Source organism: Cuculus canorus, chromosome 1 (genome assembly GCF_017976375.1).
Source record: "Cuculus canorus isolate bCucCan1 chromosome 1, bCucCan1.pri, whole genome shotgun sequence".
In the NCBI taxonomy this organism is placed as follows: Eukaryota; Metazoa; Chordata; class Aves; order Cuculiformes; family Cuculidae; genus Cuculus; species Cuculus canorus.
In genome coordinates, this window is record NC_071401.1 from 158,594,681 (window position 1) to 158,620,160 (window position 25,480).

General features: G+C 38.9%; 1 protein-coding gene across 1 annotated transcript in view; it reads left to right on the plus strand.

Annotated features, from left to right (window-relative positions):
- MYRFL (myelin regulatory factor like) overlaps window positions 1-25,480 on the plus strand; it is a 47,222-nt gene continuing 21,742 nt past the window's right edge. The window contains 14 exon segments of the mRNA XM_054066549.1: window positions 1-74; window positions 4,522-4,651; window positions 4,653-4,777; window positions 8,200-8,267; window positions 8,356-8,614; window positions 9,873-9,964; window positions 11,742-11,889; window positions 13,746-13,941; window positions 15,079-15,155; window positions 16,427-16,537; window positions 17,111-17,201; window positions 21,229-21,429; window positions 21,837-21,945; window positions 22,412-22,521. Coding sequence (XP_053922524.1) covers window positions 1-74; window positions 4,522-4,651; window positions 4,653-4,777; window positions 8,200-8,267; window positions 8,356-8,614; window positions 9,873-9,964; window positions 11,742-11,889; window positions 13,746-13,941; window positions 15,079-15,155; window positions 16,427-16,537; window positions 17,111-17,201; window positions 21,229-21,429; window positions 21,837-21,945; window positions 22,412-22,521 — 1,791 coding nt within the window.

Genomic DNA, 25,480 nt, shown 5'->3' on the forward strand with positions numbered 1-25,480 from the left:
ATGCCGCTGCAGAGGAAGTCTCTGCTTCGTTATCGGTTCAGTTTTGGCTTCCAAATGTATCAGCTGGCAACTCGGTACGTTTATAGATTTGCTTTGTAAGGTTATTTGAAATTCATGAGCAAAAAGGATCACGTTTTTCCCATTGCTTTGGTTCCTTACAGTTCATATTTGTTCTGACGTTCACTAGTAAGATGAAGTCACATTTGCAATATTGAGAAGGGACAGTCTGAAAAAGGAGGTTTTTTTCAAGGAAAATCAAATGATGTTTGTTTTCCTGTTCACTACTTTGAAGAGTGAATAGACTTCTTAGATTAGATAGGAGTTTGCCTGGGATTTGACCTTGGCTTTTTCTCAAGAGTAAATGGCTTTCTCATGTTGTGAGGCTGTTCTGGCAAATTCGTGTCTTTTTTTTTTTGCCTCATTTCACTCCTCCCACACTATAGAGTTCATCTTTGAAGAGTTTTTACTATAATTATGTTGAAATTAATACTTAATATTAAAAATACTTGAATGTTTTAATCAGTAAGTTCCTTTTTGTCCCAGGAAGGTTAGAGCTGCTTATTGGCTCTTATGTCTGTCCTTGTGTACCACAGCAATCTGTTCTTACTGATGTTATCAACAGGCTGAGAAACTGCAAGCCAATTTAGTTTCACTGTTAAACTCAGTCTCCTCTTTTTTTGTTGTTGCTGTTAGAAGGTACATTGAGGTGTCTGAAATGTATGTGTTTGGTCTCAGTGCTCTCTGTGATCTGAAGAAGGTTCTTAGGGGTATCACCACCTCTGCTCCTGGAATATAGTTTGGAGGTCATGATAAATTAAGCTACAGAAAAAAACATGCCATTAAAGACAGAACACTTAAAATCCAAATGGGTGTCATACAGTATTTAAGGATGAGAGATTGAAAAAGGAATAGAAGATGAAATAAGAAACTTAAAATATTAACAATAAGATTTGTTTCTCTAGAGAAAAGCCATCTATCTTTACACAAGCTCCCTCCTTACCCAGCTGATCTTCTTGCCATCAGATAACCATAGGCTGTGGTATGTCCCAGGTGGCTGCAGTTCTGTCCTCAGCCCTTTCCTGTTCATTGCTGCCATGTGCCTGGGGTTCCATGTTGGTCCTGATAGTCTTGGAGGTCTTTTCCAACCTTAATGATTCTATGATTGTATGTGCTGGCCCAGCAGATTTTATCAAGGACTCCAGGTCTGTTCCAATCAGAATGAAATGGACTATCCTGAACAGTTTAAACAGTGACCATTACTCTGAGTCCTTTAGTATGAACGAAGTTAAAGGCACTATCAGCCCTTAATTTGGTGGTAATTCTTACTTTGGTGTAAGTCAATGAAGTTCAGCTAAACTTTCCACTGAGCCCATATAGTGGAGCTTATAAAGTACTGAGGCATGTTGTAGTGGTAACATATCTTCAGGTGAAAATCAGTTAATAATTCTCAAGTGGAAACATTTCCCTTGAGTTGCAAGGGTTGGTTGCAAACAAAGAGTTTGTTCTTTTGGCAAGCAGGTATTAATGAGCACTAGGTGTTCTATGTGACGTTTTTATATCTCAAGCTTTGTTTAAGGAATGTTCCCTGTATAGACTGACTAATGTTTTAACATAAATCTTACCACAAGTAGATGGATTTGGCTGGGAACTTCCTGGTATCCTCCTTTAATGCCAGGAAATGTTCAGTTTAGTATTTATTTTTAGTCAATACTAGAAGTGTTACAATATTTTATTGGTTGTGCACTTAGTTTTTGTTTACAGAATGAACACCCTAATAGTCTGGTGATTTGGTTACTCCTTTGGAAAAACGGTGACTCAAGACAAATTCACAATTTCATGTGACTTTCTCTAAAATAGCTGCTCTATTAAGGACTGCAAGGAGTTTCTGGTTCTCTGTCACCCACCCTCACTTTGCATTTAGCTACTACAGAAAAGGAGGCGGCTGATTTAAGTGCACTTTTATGTAAAGCGCTATGTGGAAGTGCTGGGAGAGTTAATCAAGGCAGGCAATACAGGAACTAAGACTGTTGGCTACAGAAGTGTCAAATGTAGAGTGGAGCTCGGGAACCAGGTGACTACAGCCTCATGGCTAAAGGAAAGGAATGGATATCTGCCAAAGAGAGAGATACAAAGCGAGTCATGGTCAGATCAGGAGGATAGAGTTCAGACCACTCCTTGGGGGCGTGAGGCTAGCAAATACAGACAGGCTAGATGAGAATGGTCAGGGAAGTAGAAGCCAGTGGTAGAACTGACAGGTTTTAGGCTTCAGATTGAAGGAGAAGTAACAACAGAACTTCAAACTCATCAAGAAATGGGAAAAATACAGTCATAAGCTGCCTATGATTGCAGTCTTGGTTCTGGAAACAATTGTGCATAGAACTCCAGTCACTGTCAGCCTTCGGTCTTCACCTGTTTCTTGCACAGCTGGCAATCCCCTGCGCAGTGACTCTCAAGTTGAATGTGTCACCTGGTACAGGCTCTTGCCAGATATGTCTGGGCACATTGTGGTATGGAGTGTGGACTGGGAGCAGAGATCCCCGAGTACAGGATGATAAAGGCTGCTGACTCCACATATCCTCCAGGCACACGTGGTTTTGCACAGGAAGCTGTGTTTACAGGGACCTCTCGACAGGGTTTGTTCTATGACATTCACACAGTTCTCTGCTCTTGCAGCCACCTAACGTCCAGGTGAGCAACTGGCTTGCTCATATCTGATAAGTTCTTACTGTGGTCAGTTGACTGTGAAATGGGTGCCACATTTAAAATGAATTTGCGTATGATCCAACAGCTCCTCCTCAGTTGAAACAGATGCCAATGCAAGCACATGATACCACTGACCTGGAAAGTACATTAAGAAAGAAAAAAAAAAGTTCTACACAACAACCAAATGTAATAGTTCTTCTATATACTCATAAGTGGTGGCCTATCTCCTTCCTGGTGTTCTTCCTTCTCCCAGCAGAGTTACTTATTCCTTCATTCTCTTCCCGCCCATTTAACTGTTTAAGCATAGTGGAGATATTAAGGTGGGATGATACTTATTGCTGTTGTCATCACTTAGCAGCAGAGCTCATCACTGGACTGAGTAATGCCCATATTAAAGGCCCTGTTCTTGTTTGTGTCATAGCTATACTTCAAAAGTACATGTCTCTGATCTGAGTCAAAATAAGGAGTTCTTGGTTTTGTGGGAAAAGGAAAACGCTGTGTATCTGACCTCTAGTCTCATGTTAATAACAAAATCATATCATTCTGCATGAGGCTCAGGCAATTTGAACAGGAGGAATGGATGGCAATCGAATCAGTTTGCTGTGGAATACATTAGCAAAAATTCTTTAGACATGAAAAACAAAAAGATGGGAATTCAACAAATTTGAGGAAGGCTGCTGAGGAAACCTGGGCTCTTTTGTATACCCAAGTTGGTTTTGTGAAATTCTCTGCTGCTCCTTCAAGACTTTCCATGTTACCATTTTGCTAAGACAACTAAAGTAGACCGTGCCTATCTTTTCTCCTCCGACATGCAGAGGACAGGTTTGTATACAGTGCCAATATACTTAGATGCAAGGATCTACCAGTAGCACACTTCCAAGTTGCTATCTCACAGGGAAAGGCAGCCAAAATTAAGTCTGCAGCAGCGATAAGCAGGCAGTGCCTAGATTAATCTGTGATCACAAAGCAATTCAGGAGATGTTTATTAGCAATGTGAATTTATGTATTAAGGCAGGCACATGAGGGAATTCCTGTGCAAGGTGATGGGAGTTGATTTTTACATACTGACTGCAGTTAAGTAATGACTAAAGAAGAAGAAGAAGGAACAGAGACATCAGAAAAAAACTGTGACAGTGTTTAACCTTTTGTGTTCTTCCACTCTGCTGCAGAGCTGAGATGAAATGGTTGGTGTCAGCCGCTCAGGGCTGAGCCATGCAGCTCTTGAGTTGTAGGGTGATCCATTTTATCTTGTGCAGCAGTGGGACACAGCCATGCACTAGAGAGAGCATTAACTTAAATCTCCTTATCTTGTTTACTTTCTCACTGGCTACACCCGTATTTATGGGAGGCTTCCTGGAGAGGTAGGGAGCCTACAAAGCAGTTGTGTTTGTTTGGCTGTTTTAGAGTTCCGGATGACTTTCTACAAAAATTGTCATGAATTCTGGAGACTTTATAATCATAAAATCTGTTTATAGCCTTCAGTTACCAAGCAGCAAAGGACAAAGTACTGAACTTTTCTATTCATTAGTACATTTAACATGTTAGTGGGCTGTTTTTTTCTGGGACAATAAAAGGAAGTCACCAATCCAATCCAAATCTTCTAAAGCTTTTTTTTTTTTTTTTTCTTCTTTTTTAAATAAAGAGCATGAAGTATTTGACACCCCTTTTTTTCCAATTCCAGACTGAAGTCCCTCATTCTCTTGCTGTGGAGCCTTATTGACACACATGACCTGATGTTTGCCTGGTGCTGCTGTGTCATCCTCATCGTCCCCTGCACATCCTCTTTTCCTCTGCACTTCCCATCATCCTTTCTTCCAGAGTGACTAAAATCAGTAGCATAATCCACCTGTTACAAACGAGACAGGACAGAGTTGATTTTCCTTTGTGTAGGAGAGTGGGCAGTGTTAGTTAATCTGAAGTATCTATGATCCCCTCCCAATTCCACTCTCATAATTTAAGTCTTTTTGACATTTTCACATTTAGGGCAAGACATCCATGGAGCCTTGGAGAATCCCATAGTGGATACAAGTATGTTGGAAGAATTTATCAGCAGTGACATAGAGTTTGGAACTTTGTAAGTATTACAGCAACATGCACTTCCCTTCTTTAGTAGAATCTTTTGAATTGTTTTCATTTATCATTAGCCATGATAAAATGTGAACACAACAGTCAGACCTGAAGTTTGAGTTTCAAGAAAATAGAAATATGGTTGTAGTGCAACAGAATGAATGATAATGAAGTCTGGGATGATTCACGACTCGTATGGTAACTGTAGCATTAAATGCAAAGCTATTATTTTGACATTCCTGTAAGTGCTATTTAGTGTTTATGTGCAGCCTAAGTGATATGAGTGAGACTAATGTAAAATAAATTGAGAGAATAATGTAAATCTTCCCATTTGAGGGAAGCAGGGCTATTGCTTTCATCCTAATGCTTCATTCAGAACAGAGAAACTGTCCATTAATCTCTCCAGAGACTAACATTAAGAGATACAAAAGATCCATAACACAAAGGGTCACGGTCAAGGGTGGAAAGTTGTGCAGCATAGATCTATCAAAGACTTAACCCCCAAATCTTTCATTTAGGCAACCGTCAGCTGACAGTTGTTCGATGCAAAATATTGTTAATGGGCTGACACTTGCACTTGCCAAGAAGCAGAGCAAGAGAGGATCTTTTAAAAATAATTAAACACTGAATTTTTCATTCTGGACATGTTCAGCAGCACACACATTTACTTACATTGGGCTAAATGGACTTCTACCTGCTCTGTACCATGAATACTGAATTGAATCTCTCTCTGCCCGCATTATAGAAGTAAAGAAGAATGAAGAGGTGGCTGTATACAAATAAACATAATCTTTATTTGTAGACTAACTAAATGTACCAGGCTAAACAGATTATTGAACTCCTGTACGACAACTTTAAAATGCTATTCTTCTGCTTTGATACAGAAACATAGTAGAAATATAAATGTGTGTGTATATATGTATACACACATTATTACGTAGATTAGGTATGTTAGTAGTACTGCAACTATAATATCTGAGTGCCTACATGCAAGGAAATAATCTATAAAGCTACTAAGGATCTAGAGGCTCAACAGGATTTTACACTGATAACACAGTAATATGTCATTAATTACAAGATTAAGAACACTTAGAGCATCATTAAATCTCTAAAAGTAAAATTATGAAGTACTTGTCTGTCTTGCGGACTATCTGTGCACAAACAGGATAGAATCTCATAAAAGACCTTACCAAAACATGCCAACAGAGAAAAATATTAAAGTCCTCATATGTATACACACACACACACACAAAATGAAGATCAACATAATAGGATATGATAGGAATGGTTGGACTCTATGATTCTAGAGATCTTTTCCAGCCTAGTGATTCTGTGATTCTGTGATAATGGCATGTGCAATAACAAATGCAGACCGCATCGAAAAGGATCGTTTTACGACCAAGGTCTTAGGTATATCTGGAAGTGCCCATTAAAGATTGTCTTGTATCAGACAGGTCATCAGTGTTATATTTATACTCTCACGCCACATGTGAAGCACAATTTGCCTTTCTCATCTTTTTCTATAGTAATATCTTACTCTTGGGTGGTGAAAGGAGAAAAAGGGTTTCATGTTCTTTCCTAAGAAGGCATTTAATTGATATACTGTGTCTATAATACAGAATCATTTAAACTGCAGAAGTCCATTCCGTTTTCAGTAAAGTCCTATCTTGGAAACATATCCCTACTACCTCTGTACTTTATGAATATTTTCTTTGTCCTATAAAATATTTGTCTCTGTATTTCACTGAAATACTCTTACTTAAAGCAGAAATAGAGCACATAAGGTGTGTTTGTAATCAGGAATGTGAACTGAATGTGTAGAAGGGAAGTTTTAGACTTTTACAGGGGGGTCTTTTAAAATATTACAAGGCTCATTTAGAATTCAGTAGTATGGATTAAGTATTCCAGAGGAAAAAAAAAATAATTCAAATGTTTGCCAACTCTATATCCAAAGTTGAAAATAATGTTTAGAGCAGTAGACATGTAATTTAAAAGCATCAGAAAATTTGTTTTGAAGGAAATTAAAAATTATTCTAATGTGCAATTTTAAAACTTATTTTTTAAGAGGAATCAGGTAGTTGAAGCTAATCCAAAATGCAGGATTGTGGATGCGGGATGTTAGAAAACCAGTAGCGATACATGAAATACACAAAAGCGTGTCAAAATTAATATGCTGTGACCAAAAATGAAACTGTTTTCTTTCATGCCATCCAAACTTAGAAATACAAAACCTGAAGTAGAGACAGTGGAATGAAAGTCAGGAGTTGGAAATTTTCCATTCATGCTTGAGAATATTTGCTGTGTATGTGGGAACACATATTTTCTGAATATGAGGGTGTCCCTTTCAGCAATTTTGTTTTGTTCAACTTCTGCCAGAACACTGAGCCTCAGTAAAGGAGGGGTGCCTCACCAAGTATCTGTCATCCTTCCTCTGCTCTGGCCTTTTTAGCCTAACATGTATCTTAAGCACTTATTTTTCAAGTAGTGTTTCAGAGCAGTGTTTGAGCGTACAGAAGAATACCTGAAAGAATTAAGAGTCCATTTCTTGAACATTTATCTATTCCTAACGTAATAGAGGAATCCTCTGTAGTTCCATTGATTGGCAGCAAGATCGCATAGGATTTTCTCCCCCATGATAGTGTTGCTTTTAAAGCACCATCATGAAGTACTGAAAAACTTGAAGTAAAACAGGAGATGTGACAGACCTGTGACCTAAACTAATAGGAGACTGAAAGTAGAGGTCTGCTGTTGACTTAAGATGCTCCTATCATCAACACAGAAGGAATGAGTTGTTTTGCTACATAGTGTGAGAATATCTCAGCTTGTTGTAGTTCTGGTCTACTCTATGAGAATAATCCTTCACACACTGCTGATTTACTGCAAGTGTAAAAGCAAAACAGAGTATCACAGGGACATATAATACAGTATAATCAACATAGGTACTGCAGAGTAAAGAATCAAGAACGTAACATCCAAGAGAGACAGAGAGTACTTCAACCAGAGTAAAGTCTTAAGAAATCAGCTAGTGAATGAAGATGCTACAGATCTTGAACCTGCAGTCTAGAGAGAACGGGTTTAAAGCCTTTGTGAGCTCCGTTTGTTCTAAGCTGCTGATGTGCTCCTAAGTAACTGAAGAATGGCTCACAGGAAGGAAGGAGAGTTGAAGTCAGCAGGTCTGGAGAGTGGTTTGGGAAAGAGCTGGTAGGGATGGGACTTCCCTACGTGAGGGAAAGGTGCCATAGGAGATAATCTGGTGAAGTGTAAGTGATGGTGCTCCTCTGAGAAGGGGCAACAACCATGGTGAGTAATGCTTCCTGAAGACCCTTGTCAGTAGCCTGGTTGTCCCTCCCCAGCTGCTTTCAGTGTTACTTTGTGGTCATCCTCTGTGTCTTCTTCCAGTCAAAATTAAAATCTCTTTTTCATCCCAAGGCAAAGCCAGTTGCCAGATTCTCCACCTGACTCAGGATCAGAACTGTGTTCTCCGCCAAAGCTCCAGAGTAGGTCACGTGAATTTATCCTCTCCCAAGCTTGTAGGAAGGTTTCTGGCTTCTTTTCCTTACTTTCTTGCCTGTTTACTTCTTACAGCCCCATGGCGTGATGCTACGTGGCCCAGTGGGCTGCAGCCTTTGCTCCCATGCCCAGCTGCTGTGGCTCCCGGCAAACTACCCTGCAGGTTCATGGAGACTTGCTCTGATCCCAGTGCCAGTGGACATGCCTACAGCATCCCCCAAGGCTGTTGTCTGAAGACAGAAAATGCTGTGACACCTTGGAATAATTCTACATCTTCCAGCTGTTTGGGTTTTAATTATTCGTCCTTTCAGCCAAATGCATCTCAGGTTTCTGGGTAAATGATAAAGCTTTTATAGAAAGGATGAGACAGATACCAAAATAGAGCTGTTACAAGATGTGGTTTAAGATTGGTGTAAAATCCCCATGAGTGTAGGGTTTTCCACAGGATGGCAGTGTTTAGACGTTTTTGAGACACTCCTGATTGAAGATTCTTTAAACATCTTGATTGGAGTTCAGATTGGAAGTAGGAATGTATTTAAATTCTGAAAACTTTATGAGGCTAAAGAGGGATCAACAGGTGCTTCGTAACTGGATTATAAAAGCATTTAGGCATTTGGCAATACCTTTTACAAGGATTTGTCCATAAGAACCTTGTAAGTGTTTTGACAGGTGAGAAAAGAAAAATTGTCATATCCATGTAAGCAAGTGAAATGCTATTCATATGCCATCTGCCATATTCACCTACCAGTGTGTTGTGAATGTTTAATTATTTAAAATACACTGGCAAATGCAAGCATCCAACCATGATACCTAGTAAGAATTAATTGTCTGATGCAAGCCAGAGGGAAACCTCGTTTACCAGGAAAGACATGTGAAGTCATCTGTAGTAGTCCTGGACTTGCAGATGCTTGTCCCTCCCTTTTCTGTGCAGAGCTCAATTATGTGTTAGACGGGGATGAAGGAAGCTGGGCGTGGATTGTCAGTATTTGTGTTCTCTGTCTGTTTTGAGCACCTACTGGGCCTGACTGAGACCTGGAGTCTGGCTTGGTTTGTCCCCCATCCAGAAGGACTGACCATTCTAGCTTACGTTTTATAATATCAAAACTTTGAAATAAGGGTCTTTTTTCCCTTTGCACGAAGAAGCATGTTTTGAAATCTCACTTTCTGAGAAAGTGGAAAACTGTTACGCAGTAGCTGCCCCTTGAGATCTCTTCATTAACGTATTAGTTTAACCATTACCTGTGTTTTCTGTCTAAGAAGGAAAGTGAGTTCACACTTCGTGCTGTACAACTGTTAAAGATAAAGCTGTGTTTTTAATGCAAATGTCAGGAGATGATAAAACTGTGCCACATGAGCCCTGTGTAAATTTTTAAAAAGACATCAACTTCTTTATTCATATGAAATAAAAACTAAACTAAGTCATGTTTTGGAAGGATAAAATACATAATTCAGTTTTTCTCCTCCACCCAGCAAATAAAAATTTGGGAGACAGTACAGTTAGAATGAGATACCTGGGGAGTCTCTTGTTATGATTCTGTAATATCTGTATTTATACTTATACATGTGTAATGTGATGTGTATTTTTAAAAAAGTATTTCTGCAGCATCAGGCAGAAAAAGAAAGCTCTCACAATTACTGGGAGATGCCACTGATTCTCCAGTCCCGTGTCAGGACTCCAACCAAGGTAAGCAACTGCGTTAAGATGAAATCGAATGCTTCTTACCGTAAACAAGTAAATATTTTAAGAGCACAGTTCCTGCTGACTCTGACAAGGTAGTGGCTTTAACAGTTTCTACTCCAGGTTTGGAGGAATGTACTTTTTCAGTGGTTTTGAAAACCAGACCTATTTATATTTGGTGAAGAGATAAGAAGCGTTAGAGGTTCATGTTTCCTGAAGTTTCTCTGGACAAAATATTCTGCCCTTCTCCATGTGTGAGCCTGCAGTACACAGGCTATACCATACTGTGCTGACTTTGCTTGGCGCTAAATTGACTGGGCAAAGAAACCATCTTGGTTCAGCTTAACAGGGAATTAATGTGGTGGATGAGCAGACAGATTGCAGTTTATCATCCCAACTCCATATTTTTTCTACAAAGTGTATCTGTGCACAAGCTTGGTAAAAGCTGTCAGTTCTTCTCCACCCCTTCCCCAAATCAATTTGGTTCATTGTTCTATCAAGATAAAAATGCTAAGCTTATACCAATTGATATAAAAAAGCTTATCAGGCATATACAGAATGGATCGGGTTCTGTGAAGTGTGAGGCTCTCTGTGAATGAACGGTTTGTAATGAACAGTTTATCTGAGGAATTTCATCCTTGTGTGTTTGTGGGCACCTGAGTTACTTCTTCAGAGGATGTTGATTTTTAGCATTAAATCAATCTTTTAGAACACTTTTAATGAGTAGCAACTGGACTTAGTAGGTTACTTTTCCTTTGGTATCTTTATTTGATCAGTGTTGCTCAATTGTGACGAATCCTCTAAGTCTGTCACTGCTGGAAAGAGAAGATGAGCTCCTGTATCTAAAATTGCTATTCCTGTTTTTAATACTTAAAGACACAGCTTTGAATATGCTTTCCTTGGGAGTCACTGTTAATAAAATGTCACTGACACAGATGCTATTGGAAAAGAACAGAGCCATTGGGAAAAATGTCATGGGGATCTTTTAGAAATGAGGTGTGAATTTCTTTACTGTGGGTTTTTAAAAGTATTTTCACTCTGCTGTCAGAAGGAGGGAATTGCAAATGAAGCTTGAGTGTGAAATGGTTCCATAGGCTCTGTCTTACTGTGCTGCCACTGGCTGTGAATGGATCTTAGCTTATATGCTTAATGACATATTTTCTACTGTCCTTTCTGCACTCCATTTATCTGTCTCTCTTACCATATTCTGCTTGGTCTTCACAAAATGTGTAGTATCTCAGAGAATTATGGCTGATCCTATCTATCTTTGAATGCTGTAAAATGTAGTCAGAAAACATTAACCAGTCAGCCAGATGTAATGGTGAATGTCCATGGAAAACTGTGCCTCCTGCTCTGGGGTGAAGTATCTGTTGCAAGTGAGCTTGAGTATATTCAGTTGAAACATGTAGTAGAGAGGATACAAAGCATATATAATTTTTTTGATTAATTGCTTCTTGCAGTGTTGAAGCTTTATAGCAAAATTATTATCTTTCTCTCTACCACTGCCCCCCCCCCCCAAAATCATCCATCCTTTTGGAGACAAGAAAAAAATGAATTGCTACTTGTGTCATATTTTGCAGATCAGGAAAGCTGAAAAAAATTATTTTCTAGGGCAAGGGAATATAATATAATATCTTCGAATAACTGCAAAAGACAGATTTAAATGTATATGTAATATATTTGTCTTTATGTGTATGTATATGTGTGTATTTATGAAAATGTTTATGCAGAGTTTTGGGCTAGTCGCAGAAGTAATAACTGAATTGTCACTATTTCTCTACAGCAACAGTTACGGACTGTGCTGCTGAAGTGCAAGAATATGACAGTGATGGACAGAATGCAACTTCAGAAAAATGCTGTCAAGCTCTCACATGGCAACCTTACCAATCTTCTCAGTGGAACAGCTTATTTAACTCTAGTTATGCAAAACTGTAAGCACTAATATTTTCACTTGGAAACAGAGGTTTTGCGGTTTATTTAGGTTCTTTTTCTGTTAATATTCTTTTGTAGGAATAAATTATAGGTTTGGCATCTCCTGTTCTTGCTGAAAATAAGACTGGAGAAGGAGGTATAGCAAGCATAATGAAATATGAATTTGCAGATATATCGGATAAGCAGATCTTTAAACACTAGTTGAAATTCATGCTGGGTTTTCTGGATTCCCTTCAGGGATTTAGGGGCAAAAGAGAAATGGCTTTATCTTAAAGTACATGTTAGGTTTTGTTTATTTTGTCAAGCACATTGGGGCAAGTGATTATGGAGCATATGACACCTTTCCCTTTTAGGGCCTAAAACAATAAAGAAAAATGGAACTAGAAGATACTTATACGACTTCTGGGCTCATACAACCTAAGTATTAGTAACTGTAGACATAAATGTACGATGTGCAACTGTTAGTCAAAGATTTAGAGTTTTCCTGTACAAATCAGAATTGTAAATCTTAATTTTTGGTCACTTAATCTGGGGAAGGTGATCCAAATTCACTTTACATCCCTAGTTTTCTCCGTTCTAGTATATAATGAATGATCCCTTTTAACAAAAAAACTTTCAAGAGTGTTTGGTCATTTCACCAGGGCTGGTGCAAACAGTTTGTCACTGTCTCCACATGACTTAGCACAGTAAAGGTTAGTGTTCCTCTAGCTCAACCTGCTAAAAGGAATCATAGGAGTTTGGAGAGTGTCAGTGTCATTGCTGATGTCTGCTGTTTGTTCATGGCATGATAGAGGCAGTGGTCATTTTATTGTGTCCTGCACAATCCTTCTCCTAAGGTACCAACATGACAAGAGAGCAAGCAGCTCACTGTCCACACCATTCTACTCCTTGGAAGTTAGATGGGCCAAGAAACCTCTGGCTGTGTTTGTGATGTGAATTGTCACTCTAAACGGAAGTGGCTTCCAACTCCTGTTACACTTTCAGTCAAATGACTACAAGAGAGCTGTGAGCTGATGGTGGGAGATCAATCTCCTGCTGCTACCTGATTACTTGTTGGTTCCAATACACTTAGAATTTCAGTTCCAGACTCACATTTCTTGGTGGCTTATGTCAACAAAGACAATGCTGAGTATTAAAGCATCCAAATACATGTACTGCTATCATTACTGTGAAAGGGTCTTTTGATACCTTTCTTTGTGTGCTGTGAATCCTAAAGACAGAATACTCTTTATCTTTGGGTGGCAGAATAGCCCTTCGAATAAGTAGAATTAGGGTTTCCTTTGTTGGGGTAGGATGGACAGCATTGTAAAGGAGAGTTTTATAGTCATCTGGCCAGAGGGTCAGTATCGATAGCTTTTCTTTTAGCATGTGTAAAGCCCTGTTCAAATTCCAGCAGCTTCTGCAGAAGCACCATGTGTGAGAATTCAGGAACAATATTAATAGAGTCTTGCTGGCTCATTAGCACGTTTCTGTTTGCAGCACTCCTTCAGCTCTGTTGTTCATAGCAAGGAATGTTTGAATACACTAAAAGGTTCGATTGTGCTTTTAGGTGCAGAGTTCCTTTATGCCAAATTTGTAAGTGAGAATTATGTAAGCTTCTCCATGTCTGGTTTCCAAACCTTTCATTAGTCAGACTGGAAGTAGAGTACATTTTATGTGCATTTTCATTTTTACACCTCTAGGGGGAGAAGAAGAAACTACTTGTAGAACCGGCGATTATTAAGATGTGTCTCAGCTCCCATTTTGTCAGTAAAAATCAGGTGGATTTTCAGGCCATATGAAAAAACAGGAACTCAAGCTGCCACTCAAATATGCTTGTACTCAAAATTTTTATTCTTTCCTCTTGTTTTTGTAGACCTGCTATTGGATATCATATTGTCACAGATAAAGGGTTTAATTTTTCAACAACAGATGATGCCTTTGTGTGCCAGAAGAAGAATCATTTCCAAATCACAGTCCATATTAGAATCACTGGACATCCGAAATATGTCAAAACTCAGCTAGGGGGGAAACCAATAGAAAAGTTTTACTTGAAAGCTTTTGGCATAAAGGCAAGTATTTCTCCTCTGTGCTTATTACTTCTAATAAGTTAGTATGTACTTTTAATAAGTTAGTATGTTATTATCCATATAATAAGGTAAATGACGAATTCTTTTCTTAGTCATTTTAGACCAAGAACTGACAAAAGGCAGCTCTTAAGTTACTAGTGGCTTCTGTGTGGGATTCTTGCAAAAAAGCAATGTTTCATGGATGCTCGTACTGTTATATGCCAAAAAGGCATCATATTTGCCTGTTTACCATGGTTTCACTGACTTCCCTCTCTTTGGCTGAAATTTTGTTCCCTCTGTGGGCAGTGCAGGGGTGTCAGACAGTGTGTAGGTGGACAGTCTACCCATAGGTCAAAAAGATGTGTTGAAAAAAACTAATCACAAAGCAAAGAAAAAGAATAACATTTGGTTTTCCTGAACAGTTCACAAAATTTCCCTATTTCTTCTTGCCAGGCTTTCCATTTTAATTTTAAGAATCAAATTCTTCCCAGCTATTATGGATCTACAAGCTTACATATAGAGAAGTAGTAAAAAAATGTTCATCTTTCTGAAAGATTTTAACAGTTTTTTTGCTTGCTACCAAAACTCGGTGATTTAAAAAATTCATGTAGCTGTTACTGCCAGTTTTGCTTAATGCATTCTAAAACAGTAATGCAGAAGAAATTAGTGAATATTACTGTCATCTGTTCTCATCTGAAGCAAAGTGCTGCTTGGTACCATTCCAGAAAGGGACAGAAATAACTTACGGAACTACCTTGTGTAGGTTCAGTTCTCGTGTTAAATATCTGTATTTGTGCTTCAGGATAGAATGAATTAATAACAGCCTAGATTCAAGTCTAGATTCGGAAAGCAATTTTTCTTTTGCAAATTAACTAATGACTTTTTCTTTCTCTCCTCTCCCCCTTCCTTTCACATTAGATGCACTGAACAATTTGGGGCTTGAGATTAGCTGGAACTCAGCACTGTCAGGTGTCAGTTGATCAGGGTTCAATTCCTGTGTTATTTTATATGCAGTTCCATGAGAAATAAGAGAGCTCTCACCATTTCAGACCAATTTGCCTATTAATTTCTACTGCAAATTCAATGTCTTTGACAATTTAATATTCTTGTAATTTTCAAAAATTCTTTTTTTCTTTATAGGTGGAAAGTCCAAATCAAATAGTTGCTATTGAACAGTCTCAGTCAGATCGAAGCAAAAGAACTTTCCATCCTGTTCGGTAAGAATTTTAAGAAATGTATGCCTTTTTATTTCAACACTTAATTGGGCTGAAACGTGAAGTAGTTTGTTTTTTGGAAAGTTGTAGTAGTTCTAAGCCAGTCTTCTGATCTTTATCCAAATTCCATTCTAGATGAGCACATAGAATCAGAGTAGTATCAGACCAGAATCAGAATTTGGTTTCCCTTCATTAAGGAAAATTCCAGCAGCCTCGTAGAAGTGTCAAGTACGCCTATCCAAAATATTTATATTCAGCTAGCAACACCGTTGTATGCTGTTTAGAGCTGTATGGCAGATGCATTTCCCTTCTTTAGAAATGTCAGTAATGTTGCTGTTCTGCATGAGCATGAGATGTATCTGTGGTTTTAAGGGGGAGGTGCACCTGCTAGAAACGTGTGGCTTCTTCTCGGAACTCTCTGTTGTTCTTCTGCATTTTAACTCACTGGCAGAATCACTGTTTGTTCTTCTGGCATGTCTACTGTTGGAGCTCATCTGTTCTCCATAAATAATTGAATAAGACTTAAAAGAAAAAGATAAGATTATGTCAAGTTTGACAGGACAGTGCTGGGATAAAGGCTGCAATGTATAATCTGCAAAAATTAACTTTGAGCATGGGAAAAGAGCTCAGCTTTCACTTAATTATCTCTATCATGGCATTTTCTCCCTCTTGCATTCTGGAGAACAGATTCTGGGCATAAATTGTTTCAAGGGTTAAGATAGTGTAATTTTCATCTATACTGGATGAGAATGCAGTAGCTGAACTGTTGTTTTCCCCCAGCAAAGTCTTTATTCATATTAACTATCACTTACAGGAGCAGTGCCACTATGTATTTGAGACATAGGTGTATATTTTATACTTCCACACATAGAAATTAGACGTAGGTGAAAAAAAGGACAAGCAGTGAAGTGTATTTATTTTATGTGGAAATTAGATCCAATAATAAGCACTGTTACCCTTGGCAAGCAACGAATACCCATCACGTGGAATAATTCCAGTTTTACCATGTTCAAGACTGTGTAAAAACAGAACAAGAAACACAAGACTTTTATTACTAAGAACAGTTCTGTTGGTTTGTTTATCTCCTTGAAATAATCACTGTTTTTAATACATTTTTATAAACCAGGGTCACGAAATTTTTATTGGGGTTCCTCTGGTTTTCCATTTGCAATTTTTTTCTCCAAACTGCTTTAATGAGTTTGAGGAAATCTGGCTTGAGCCGGGTAGATCTCCAAATGCTTATTTCTCCGATCTGTTTTCCTTTTCTCTTTTAGAGTTGATCTGCCAGGGGACCAGATAACCAAAGTAACGCTGGGGAGGTTGCATTTCAGTGAAACAACAGCAAATAATATGAGAAAAAAGGGAAAACCTAATCCTGACCAGAGGTATTGCTATAGCTGCTTGGCCTGTGTGTGTGAAGAGGAAAAGAGGAGGCCTATGTTAGAGTGGAGCTGATGTTTGTGAAAAATCTCAGTGCTGCCAAATACTCTGTTTTTCTTTTATCTTCAGATTCTGTGATAACTTGATATCTGCTTAAATGCCTTTCTTCTAGAGTCACAAAATGATATGAGGGTAAAAGAAAATGTCTCATCCTCATGGTTAGAGATTGTTTCAGGAATATATAGCCAGAACGTTGGCTGATGAAAACAGGAAGATAAAAAAAAACAAACGATAATTTTCTGCCGGGGAAGGAAGGGTCTTCATCTCTGACTCTTCATTACTTAAATTTGTCAAAATTACTGTAATCTGTGTTCATTCTCAGTGACTGTGGGGACTGAAAGGCATATTATTTGAAAGGGAAGGAAGTATTTTGTCTTAGATTGTAACATAAATACATTTTGAAAATGTGCTGCCTGTCTTTTTATGGATCAGTGATAACAGTTGTATTTAAAACATTTTTTTCTCTATGAGAAGATGTTATTTCAATTACTGTCTTGATTAAATCAATTTCATATTAGATACTTCATGCTGGTAGTTGGACTGTATGCTGTCTCTCAGGACCAATTCTACCTCCTGTCTGCAAGTGTGTCTGAAAAGATCATTGTGAGGGTAGGTAGAAATTTGTATTACTTTCATGTGAAATATGTTTACTGTTTTGATATTCACAGGATGCTTTAGGGGAGTGATACTTGAGCATAAAAATCGCCATTGAGTTAAAAACTTGAGGTAAAAAAATACAGTTGTATATTTTATGAATATGTTTTTATCTTTCAATTATCGTGACTTTAAATTTTTAAAAGTAGAGCTATAGAAGACTTTAAACAGAAAGCTCATTGTGAATTCCAGTACAAAATATCTTGATCTTTTTAGCCTTTTTTTTTCTTTGAGGTGAAGCAATTTCCTGCACTTGCCAGGAATCTGGTAAATTCTTTGCTTGTCTAGATGCTTTGTTTTCTAAGGAGGATGAGAATTTAAAAAAATGCGAGGAAAGGAAGTCAAGCAGCTCTAGAAAGATTAAGACCTATAACTGATCTTTTCTTGTGTGTTTCTAGAGTGTTCCAATTCTTAATTTGAGAGTTAGTGTTAGGAGCGAGACAAAGCACAGAGCCCCAGCAAGAGTGGAGTTTTAAGAGGACTGCCAAAAGCTTTCAGTCCTGGCCTCTTTTTCATGTGACCAGTAGCTGGTGGTTAATGTTTGAGCTGGGCATAGTCTAGAGTTACAGTTATTTCTAGGGTAAACATTATGTTTAGTGTTTAGGAAGACGAGAAATGCGTAGGTGCCACATAAGTGGGCTGCAAAGGATGGTGAGGGCCTATGAAGGATTGCAATCTGGTGAACTGTTAGTTTGGGTGAATCAAGGAGCTGCTTCTTGTTTGCATGGAGTCTTTCTGGTCCTTAGCTTATGGTGAGGAACAGGCTCAGCATTTTGTTTCAGAGATAAATAAGACCTTCAAGAGCTCGAATTTAATGTGTGGCTGGGAAGGGTCTTCTAAAGAAAAGTGAGGAAAGTCAAAAGCTTTTAGTCCTGGTATCATTTTTTGTAGGACATTGCTTGTGTCCTTTTTGGTGGCACAATGTCTACCTGGACCTATGATTATAGCCTGATTTAGCATTACTGTTTGGAGAGAGCAAAAGTGCAAATCCTCAGTATGTGCAGTGTTGTACAGGGGCTGTCAAAAGCAGATATGAAGGCTTTCAGATGGTTTCAGTTCTGGCTCCTTTTTCGTCTGGGCCATAAGTCTTGTGCCAAAAACCTCTTCCTGCAGTTACTGATACGTTTTTGAAGCGCAGTATGACCAAGAACTCCTTTCTGGCTGGAGCTGCAAAAGGGCTTTGAAAACAATGTTTGGAGTTCAGTAGTCTTCTATTCTGCTGAGAAGTTTTATCATCCTGGCTGTTGCTGTGGGTTCTTTTATTTCGGGATACTGAAGAATTGTGTTTATATAATTCCTGCATATTTAGTTCTTTGCCTTTTTTTTCCCATTAATTTTCATGCTACAGCTTTCGTCTGAGTTTTTCTATTCATAACAGTTTCTAGCGGTGTTATGCATATAATTTCTTTACTAATTTTGGAAAGCCATTGAATTTTCACGTTTGACTTTTCCTTGGGATTATTGTTACCTTATAAGGTATATATTTTTATGTAAGATTTAGAAACTTACTTTTTTCTACCATTTAAAATGTTAGATTATTTTGAAATTTCAATGAAGAGAGATCCTTTGATGTGTGTGAGACAGTTTTTTAATAGGAATCCAGGGAATGAAATTTCGAAAACCTGGCTACTATTCCAGACAAAGAAAAAAGAAGGCAGAAAAGCAGAAGGATCAAGAGGCTGTGATTTGAAGTGGCTAAAATGTCAACAGGAAAACCGGAATGAAAAAAATGTCTGACAGGGCTTGAGTAGCAGGATGCAGTGAGCCAGCCACTAGTTACCTTAAAGTGATACAGCTGTGCAAACGCACTGTGGGAGAAAGCAACGCATGTTCTGGCCTTTTATACACCCAATCCTAACACAACAGAACTACCAGCTGAGGAGTGGTTATCAGGCACATCAGATCATGCTCTAATTGTGACAAACAGTGATGAGTGCTCAGCATGCATTGTAGATGGCAAAGCCTTGTAAGAACCCGGCTTCTTGCAATGACTCTGCACACTTTTTATCATCATAAAACTCATGCTGACACTCAAATTTTAAAGACTGAATTCAATGTTTAAATAAACCCAAACAAAATTAGTTATGGAAACCAAACGCCTTTTCTATTTATACACACTCCTTTGCTTTTTTTAGTGTTCTTTGAAAGACCCTGTTTCCTTGACATGAAATTTCTAATATGAGATAATTTTAAACATTACAGAGGATTTTAGAGCATTTATGAATACATTTATTTTGTGATTTGTCAGTGAAAATAACATTTGGTTAACCAGATAGTAATAAATATTTGTTTTTCCAGATGGTCACCTCTTTGGGAACTGCTATTTATAGACTTCTTAGGTCTCTGGAAGCTAGCAAGCAGTTTTTGAATGTAATTTATACTTCAGTATATCAATTGTTGAGTAAACACAAAATTATTTCAGTAGATGTGACTTGCAGAAATTACTATTAGAAAGAGAATTTGTTCCTGCCTGTTTCTTTGAGCAGTGTTTTCAACCAGTCCAAAACCACAAATAAATGAAAAAAAATCTCATTGTCCCATTTTATTTTTGAGGCATATTAGTAAGGCTTCAGCTTCACAGAATGTCAAAAGACTTTCGATGTAGTGACTTAACTTTTGTGCGTGTGTTTTGCAGTGGAAGTACCCACGAAGAGACAAATATTTCCCGGGCCATGACTTGTTGGACATTTCATTTTGGTTCAGCACTGAATGAACAATTCTTGACTCATTTCTGCTCCTATCAGGCTTATGGCTCTTATTCACACACCCTTCCTCAGCCATGCTGGTGCAACTGGTTTTGCTCTGCAATGAACAGGAATGGGGACAGATCTGTGTTAAAAAGAAGTCTAATTTTTGTGCTGGGTTAGTTTTAAGCCAGGCTGATTCCTCCTCTTCTGTGTCAGTGCATCAGCAAGAACTGAGGGCCGGCAGGCGGAGATGGGCGATGGGGTGGTGGGGGCTGCCTACACTGGTTCTGCTGCCAGAAGAAGTGTAGATCAAGCTACGGCCCTGGGGCATAATTTGGATACCTTTCCTTGCCCTGTGTCACAGTTCTCTATTCCTTCAGTTGTGCTGAAGTGGTTGTCTGTCTGACCTTGCTGCAAAATGATTGCAGGAAATAGAATGGGCCAGAAAAGTAAACCTAACCTCTTCCAGAGTTATGGTTCCCCATCAGATGTTTTGATCACTGTGAAAAATGGAGGGAGGCAGTCTCACTACCCCTTCTTGCCTCACCTCCTTCTCCTTGCTTAATATTTTTGTTGTGGAGCAAGGCTCCACTGTACTAAGTACTATGTAAACGGAGAATACAATGAGTCTTTTACACAAATGCTTTACAATTAAATTTGTGATTTACCATTTAGGTAGTGCAGTTGCGCCCCTTTTTTAAGCTTGCTTTAAAAAAAAATAGTTATTTCTAGAAACATGCAATACCTACTATTTATTGTTTGGAGCATCTGCTTTAGGAGAACAGGACCTGTGAATGCAAGCCAAGATCACCCCTGATCTGTTCAGCACAAGCTTTCAATACATGCTGGAAAAGTTTATGAAACAGCATGTAATGGAGAAAAAAACCCTGGTATAGCCCAAGCATGCAGTTCAAAACCTACCTTTTTTTGCATATATTTAATCTTGGGTTTGTTTCTTCTTTGTTTCTTCTTTTCTGTGCTGGTAAATAAATGGTTATGTGGTGTAATGTCAAATGTAGAATTTGGAAAGCTATGGACATCAGTAATTTAGCCAAAGGTGATAATAAAATAGAATTTTAGGGGAAAAAGCAATGAAGCCCATGCTGTATGAGCAGAAACACTTACTTAGAAGTGACTCCACTCTGGGCTTTTTTTTTTGTTAGTGTGTTAGAAAGGTTCTTGAATGCAATTTAAATATTAAAGATCTGGCATTTGATTTTCCCCGAATTCCTAGTGGAATAAGCAATAGTAAATCTGTGCTATGCTCTGTCTTTAAACATAATTTTTTCTTCCAGGCATCTAACCCAGGGCAGTTTGAGAATGACAGTGATGTACTGTGGCAGCGAGGACACATTCCAGAGACGACAGTCTATCATGGTCGAGTAGGAATTAACACAGATGCACCAGACGAGGCACTGGTTGTCTGTGGAAATGCGAAAGTTATGGGCAGAGTCATGCACCCCTCTGACAGCCGAGCAAAACAGAATATCTGGGAGGTGAGGTCTGTGGAGTATTTAGGGCATTTATGTTGCACCAGAGCAAATGTGTGGATCGTTGTTCTGACATGTTAAGCAGGTTCTTTATCCTGGGTGTGCTGAAATGCTGGCCTAAAGAAATCGGGTGTTCCACTGTGCTGCATGGAGCCAGCGCCTATAGAATTTGAAAGACACTGACCATAGAAGCTGGGCATATTCCTGTAAATGGGAGTTGTCAGGCCGAAGGGTAGCTGGCAATACCAACACAAATAGTGCTCTGCTAATGGGGAACAGGGATGCTGTCCATATTTGTTGATGTGAAGACTGGTCAAGTGGCTATGTCAAGCTTGTTGTTGTATCAGTGACGTCCTAGATGCCATGACCATTCTTAATGTTTCACCATATGAATTTGGTATTTGTCCAACTAGGTCGATACGAACGAGCAGTTGAGAAGAATAAAGCAAATGAGGCTGGTGGAGTATGACTACAAGCCTGAATTTGCATCTGTTATGGGAATAAAAAATACCCGTGAAACAGGTATTCATTCAGCTGTGTCCCCCATTTTCATTAACTGTTTTTTTTCATCCACTGTTGTTCATTGTGCCGTAGTGCCTTTTAACACCCTGCTCTTTCATCCTCATTTCTTAGAATACAGCAATTGCCCACTTTGCTGTGTTTTTCTTGTAATATAAAAATGCCAAAATTAAGTATTTCTGGTAGCTTTCCAACTTCAGTTTCAGTTTTTGCAGACAGGAGGTTTAATGAGAATGAAGTACGTGATCACAAACAGTATTGTCCTCATTGCATAGAAACATCATTTCTAAAGATTTCTGTTTGTTTTCTGTGGAATGGAAAAAAAATGTTCAGTCTTGGATTTTCCTACCACAGAGAGATTCTAGATCATGTTTGGCTCTACCTGGAGTTTTTAGGATGGACAACTCATAACACAACCATGGTCAGTGGTATGCCTTCGTGTTTCCTGACTTTAGTTTCTCTTAAACAGGAATAATAGCCCAGGAAGTGAAGGAGCTTTTACCTCAAGCTGTTAGAGATGTTGGAGATGTTGCTTGTAATGATGGAGAGAAAATAGAAAATTTCCTCATGGTTGACAAGGTATGATCTTGAGAGAAAGAGGAGGTGTGTACTTAGGCTGTTCCTTCGGTGTATGGAGCTATGAACACACTCTGTTTTATACAAAACTGTAGGCTTGTACATGTGTTTACCAAAATTGTGTGTTTGGCAAATTATTGAGAAACACTGAACCACCAAATGTTAGTAACTGGCAGAATCTTTTAACTATGAAAAGTGTTTATATCAACATTGCATTATAATAATAAATAAACATCCAATAAAAGAGAAAAGGGAAAAAACTTGTTTTGCTGAATAAACGCGGATAATAATTTCATAGCATTGGTCCAACAAGTGGGGCTCCAAAATATGCTTTTGTGTTTAAGTGTTAAGTTAACTAACTGTTCCAGAAATTAATTAAGCATTTAAGTAATTTTATTTATTAAATAAAGACTTCCTTACTTTAATCCTGGTGTAATAACCATATCAAATACAAGTGCTAGCTTCATGGGAAGGCTTTTTTTGGCCAGCTGAAATCCTTATTATAGCTTCAAAATCATATAGTATAAAACGTTTCTGGCACACAAAGTGATAACTGTGCTCATAGGTTGGAATCAATGTCTCAGTCTTTTGTCCCGTGCTCTCTTACTCTGCTTTTCCTTTGGAAATAGATCTGCAAGGGGCTGTCAGTCACAGTGACCAGTCACACACAGCTGCAGACAGCGTTTGTCCAGAACATAGCTCAGAGCAGCCCCTCTGTTGTGTGTTGGTTCACTGTCAGTCAAGGACAGCTTCGCAGCTTTTTACCCCCTTACAGCTGATAGTGGGAAGAGGGAGGTTTTATAGATTGGTAACCTTGGATGATGTCTTGAACATGACCCTAAATTCTTCCATTATTCTATTGAAAACACAAGTTTACACCACCAAACTTGGAGAAAATTTCTATTAGAAATATTACATGTCGCTTGTCATCTTTTGATAGGCTACAAATAAGTTGATTTCATAGGTTAAAACTGCTAGGCTGTTTTCTATATAGAGGGATCACAAAGTGGGTACCTTGAAACAAGCTGTAGGAAGAGCGCTTCCTAGAGATACTGTTAAAAAGGAGACTTTAAGAAAAATTTCTGTATTTGGTCAGGGTTCCAGCCTGTAGCTGGAAGTGTGTTAGACACTTAGCAGTTAGCAGTAGTGTTAGACAGTGACAACAGTTTATTTTGCCCTTTAGCCCTTTCTGTTACATTGTGTGGCAGCCGCAGCATCGTTTGCTGTCGCTGTTGAGACACGACACGGTGATGTGGAAGCAAGTTTCTTTATTGAAGTTACAGGGCTGGCCGGCCGGTGCTTGATCTTACGCGCGCCTCTTATACCCTTGATTAACACACGCGCCTCCGCATGATTGGATTAGCTTATACATAAACAATCTGTGAATGGATAGTGCTACTTTCATGCATGGTCCTATATTGTCTGCCCACTTCTCGTCCCATGATCTCCTTCCGGGTGCATTAATCAGGGGTCCTCAGCCTGCTGTGGACCCCACATTTCCCCCTTTTTTTATTTGTGCTAAAGAAAATTGCCCGTTAAAGATTGCCTGTGTCGGCTGCTGTGGGGCCCTTCGCAGCAGACACACAATGCAGGGCAACATCGACAGCACAACTACAAACATACCCATTCTTGAAACAGGGAAGCAAAGCAGCATCAATACTTGACCACGCTGAGTGATATTGTAGGTGCATCTGAAAAGTATACAAACAGTGACTTATACTCCGTTTCTACTGATCCCAACAGCTCTAATCTGTGATTCCAGTACATGACTTATACTCTGTTTCTACTAATCCTAAAAACTGTAATCTGTGATTCCAGTACATGACTTATGCTCCACTTCTACTGATCCTAACAGCTCTAATCTGTGGTTCCGATATACGATTTATACTCCAGTTGTTATGGCAGTTCTTTGATGTTAGCAAGGGCTATCCATCACACTCATCTCCAGCTGTTTGATTCTCCACACATGGCCTCCGTGGCTTATCCACAGCAGGGCGAACACAACGAGCAGGGTACCACCGAGGTCCTTCATCTGTGGAAACACAAGCATATCCTCTACCCCAAGTTAATAGCTTGCATGGGCCTGACCACTGACCACTTTGAAGGTCCTTCACTTGAACCTTCACTCCATCAGAGATAGCTGTGGTAGACTTCAAGGATTCAAAATGTCGAATCATTGGGGGATTCTGATGTTCCTCATTGATAGTTAAGAAATTTAATACATACATCACCTTGTTCAGCCTTGCTTCAGGTGATTCCCCAGACATTCCCGCCTTTTGTTTTTGTAAAAGGCACTTAAGTGTACCATGGGCACGTTCTACAAGTGCCTGACTAGTGGGGGAATGAGGAATACCTGTAGCATGGCTGACACCCCAAGACTGTAAAAATGATTTCACTCGCCCAGAAACATAAGCAGGACCATTGTCAGTTTTAATTTGTCAAGGAACACCACAGGTGGCAAAGGCTTTTTGCCAATGCCTAATAGCATCTTCTGCTGTTTCTCCAGTATGTGCAGTAGCAATAACGACAGAAGAAAAAGTATCAATTGATACATGTATGTACTTTTGTCGGCCAAATTCTGTAATATGAGTTATATCAGTTTGCCAAATTTGTAGGGCCTGTAAGCCTCTAGGATTTACTCCATAAACTGTTGGAAAATGTTGGCCTTGACAATTGGGACATGAAGCAACGATAGATCGAGCTTCAGTAGTAGAAAGCTGAAACTGTCTCTTGAGTGCTCTGTTGACCCTGGTGAAAAAACTGATGAGAAGCAATTGCTTGTTGCATAATGTTTGGTACCGGTCCTAATGCTACTGCAGATACTAATTGGTCAGCCCGGGCATTTCTTTCTGCTATAAAACCAGGTAAACCAGTATGGCTTTTTATGTGTAGAATATAATAGGGTAGGCTGCGTTTTTGTACAGTTTCCCACAGGAGCTTCATAACTCCAAACAACAGGTGG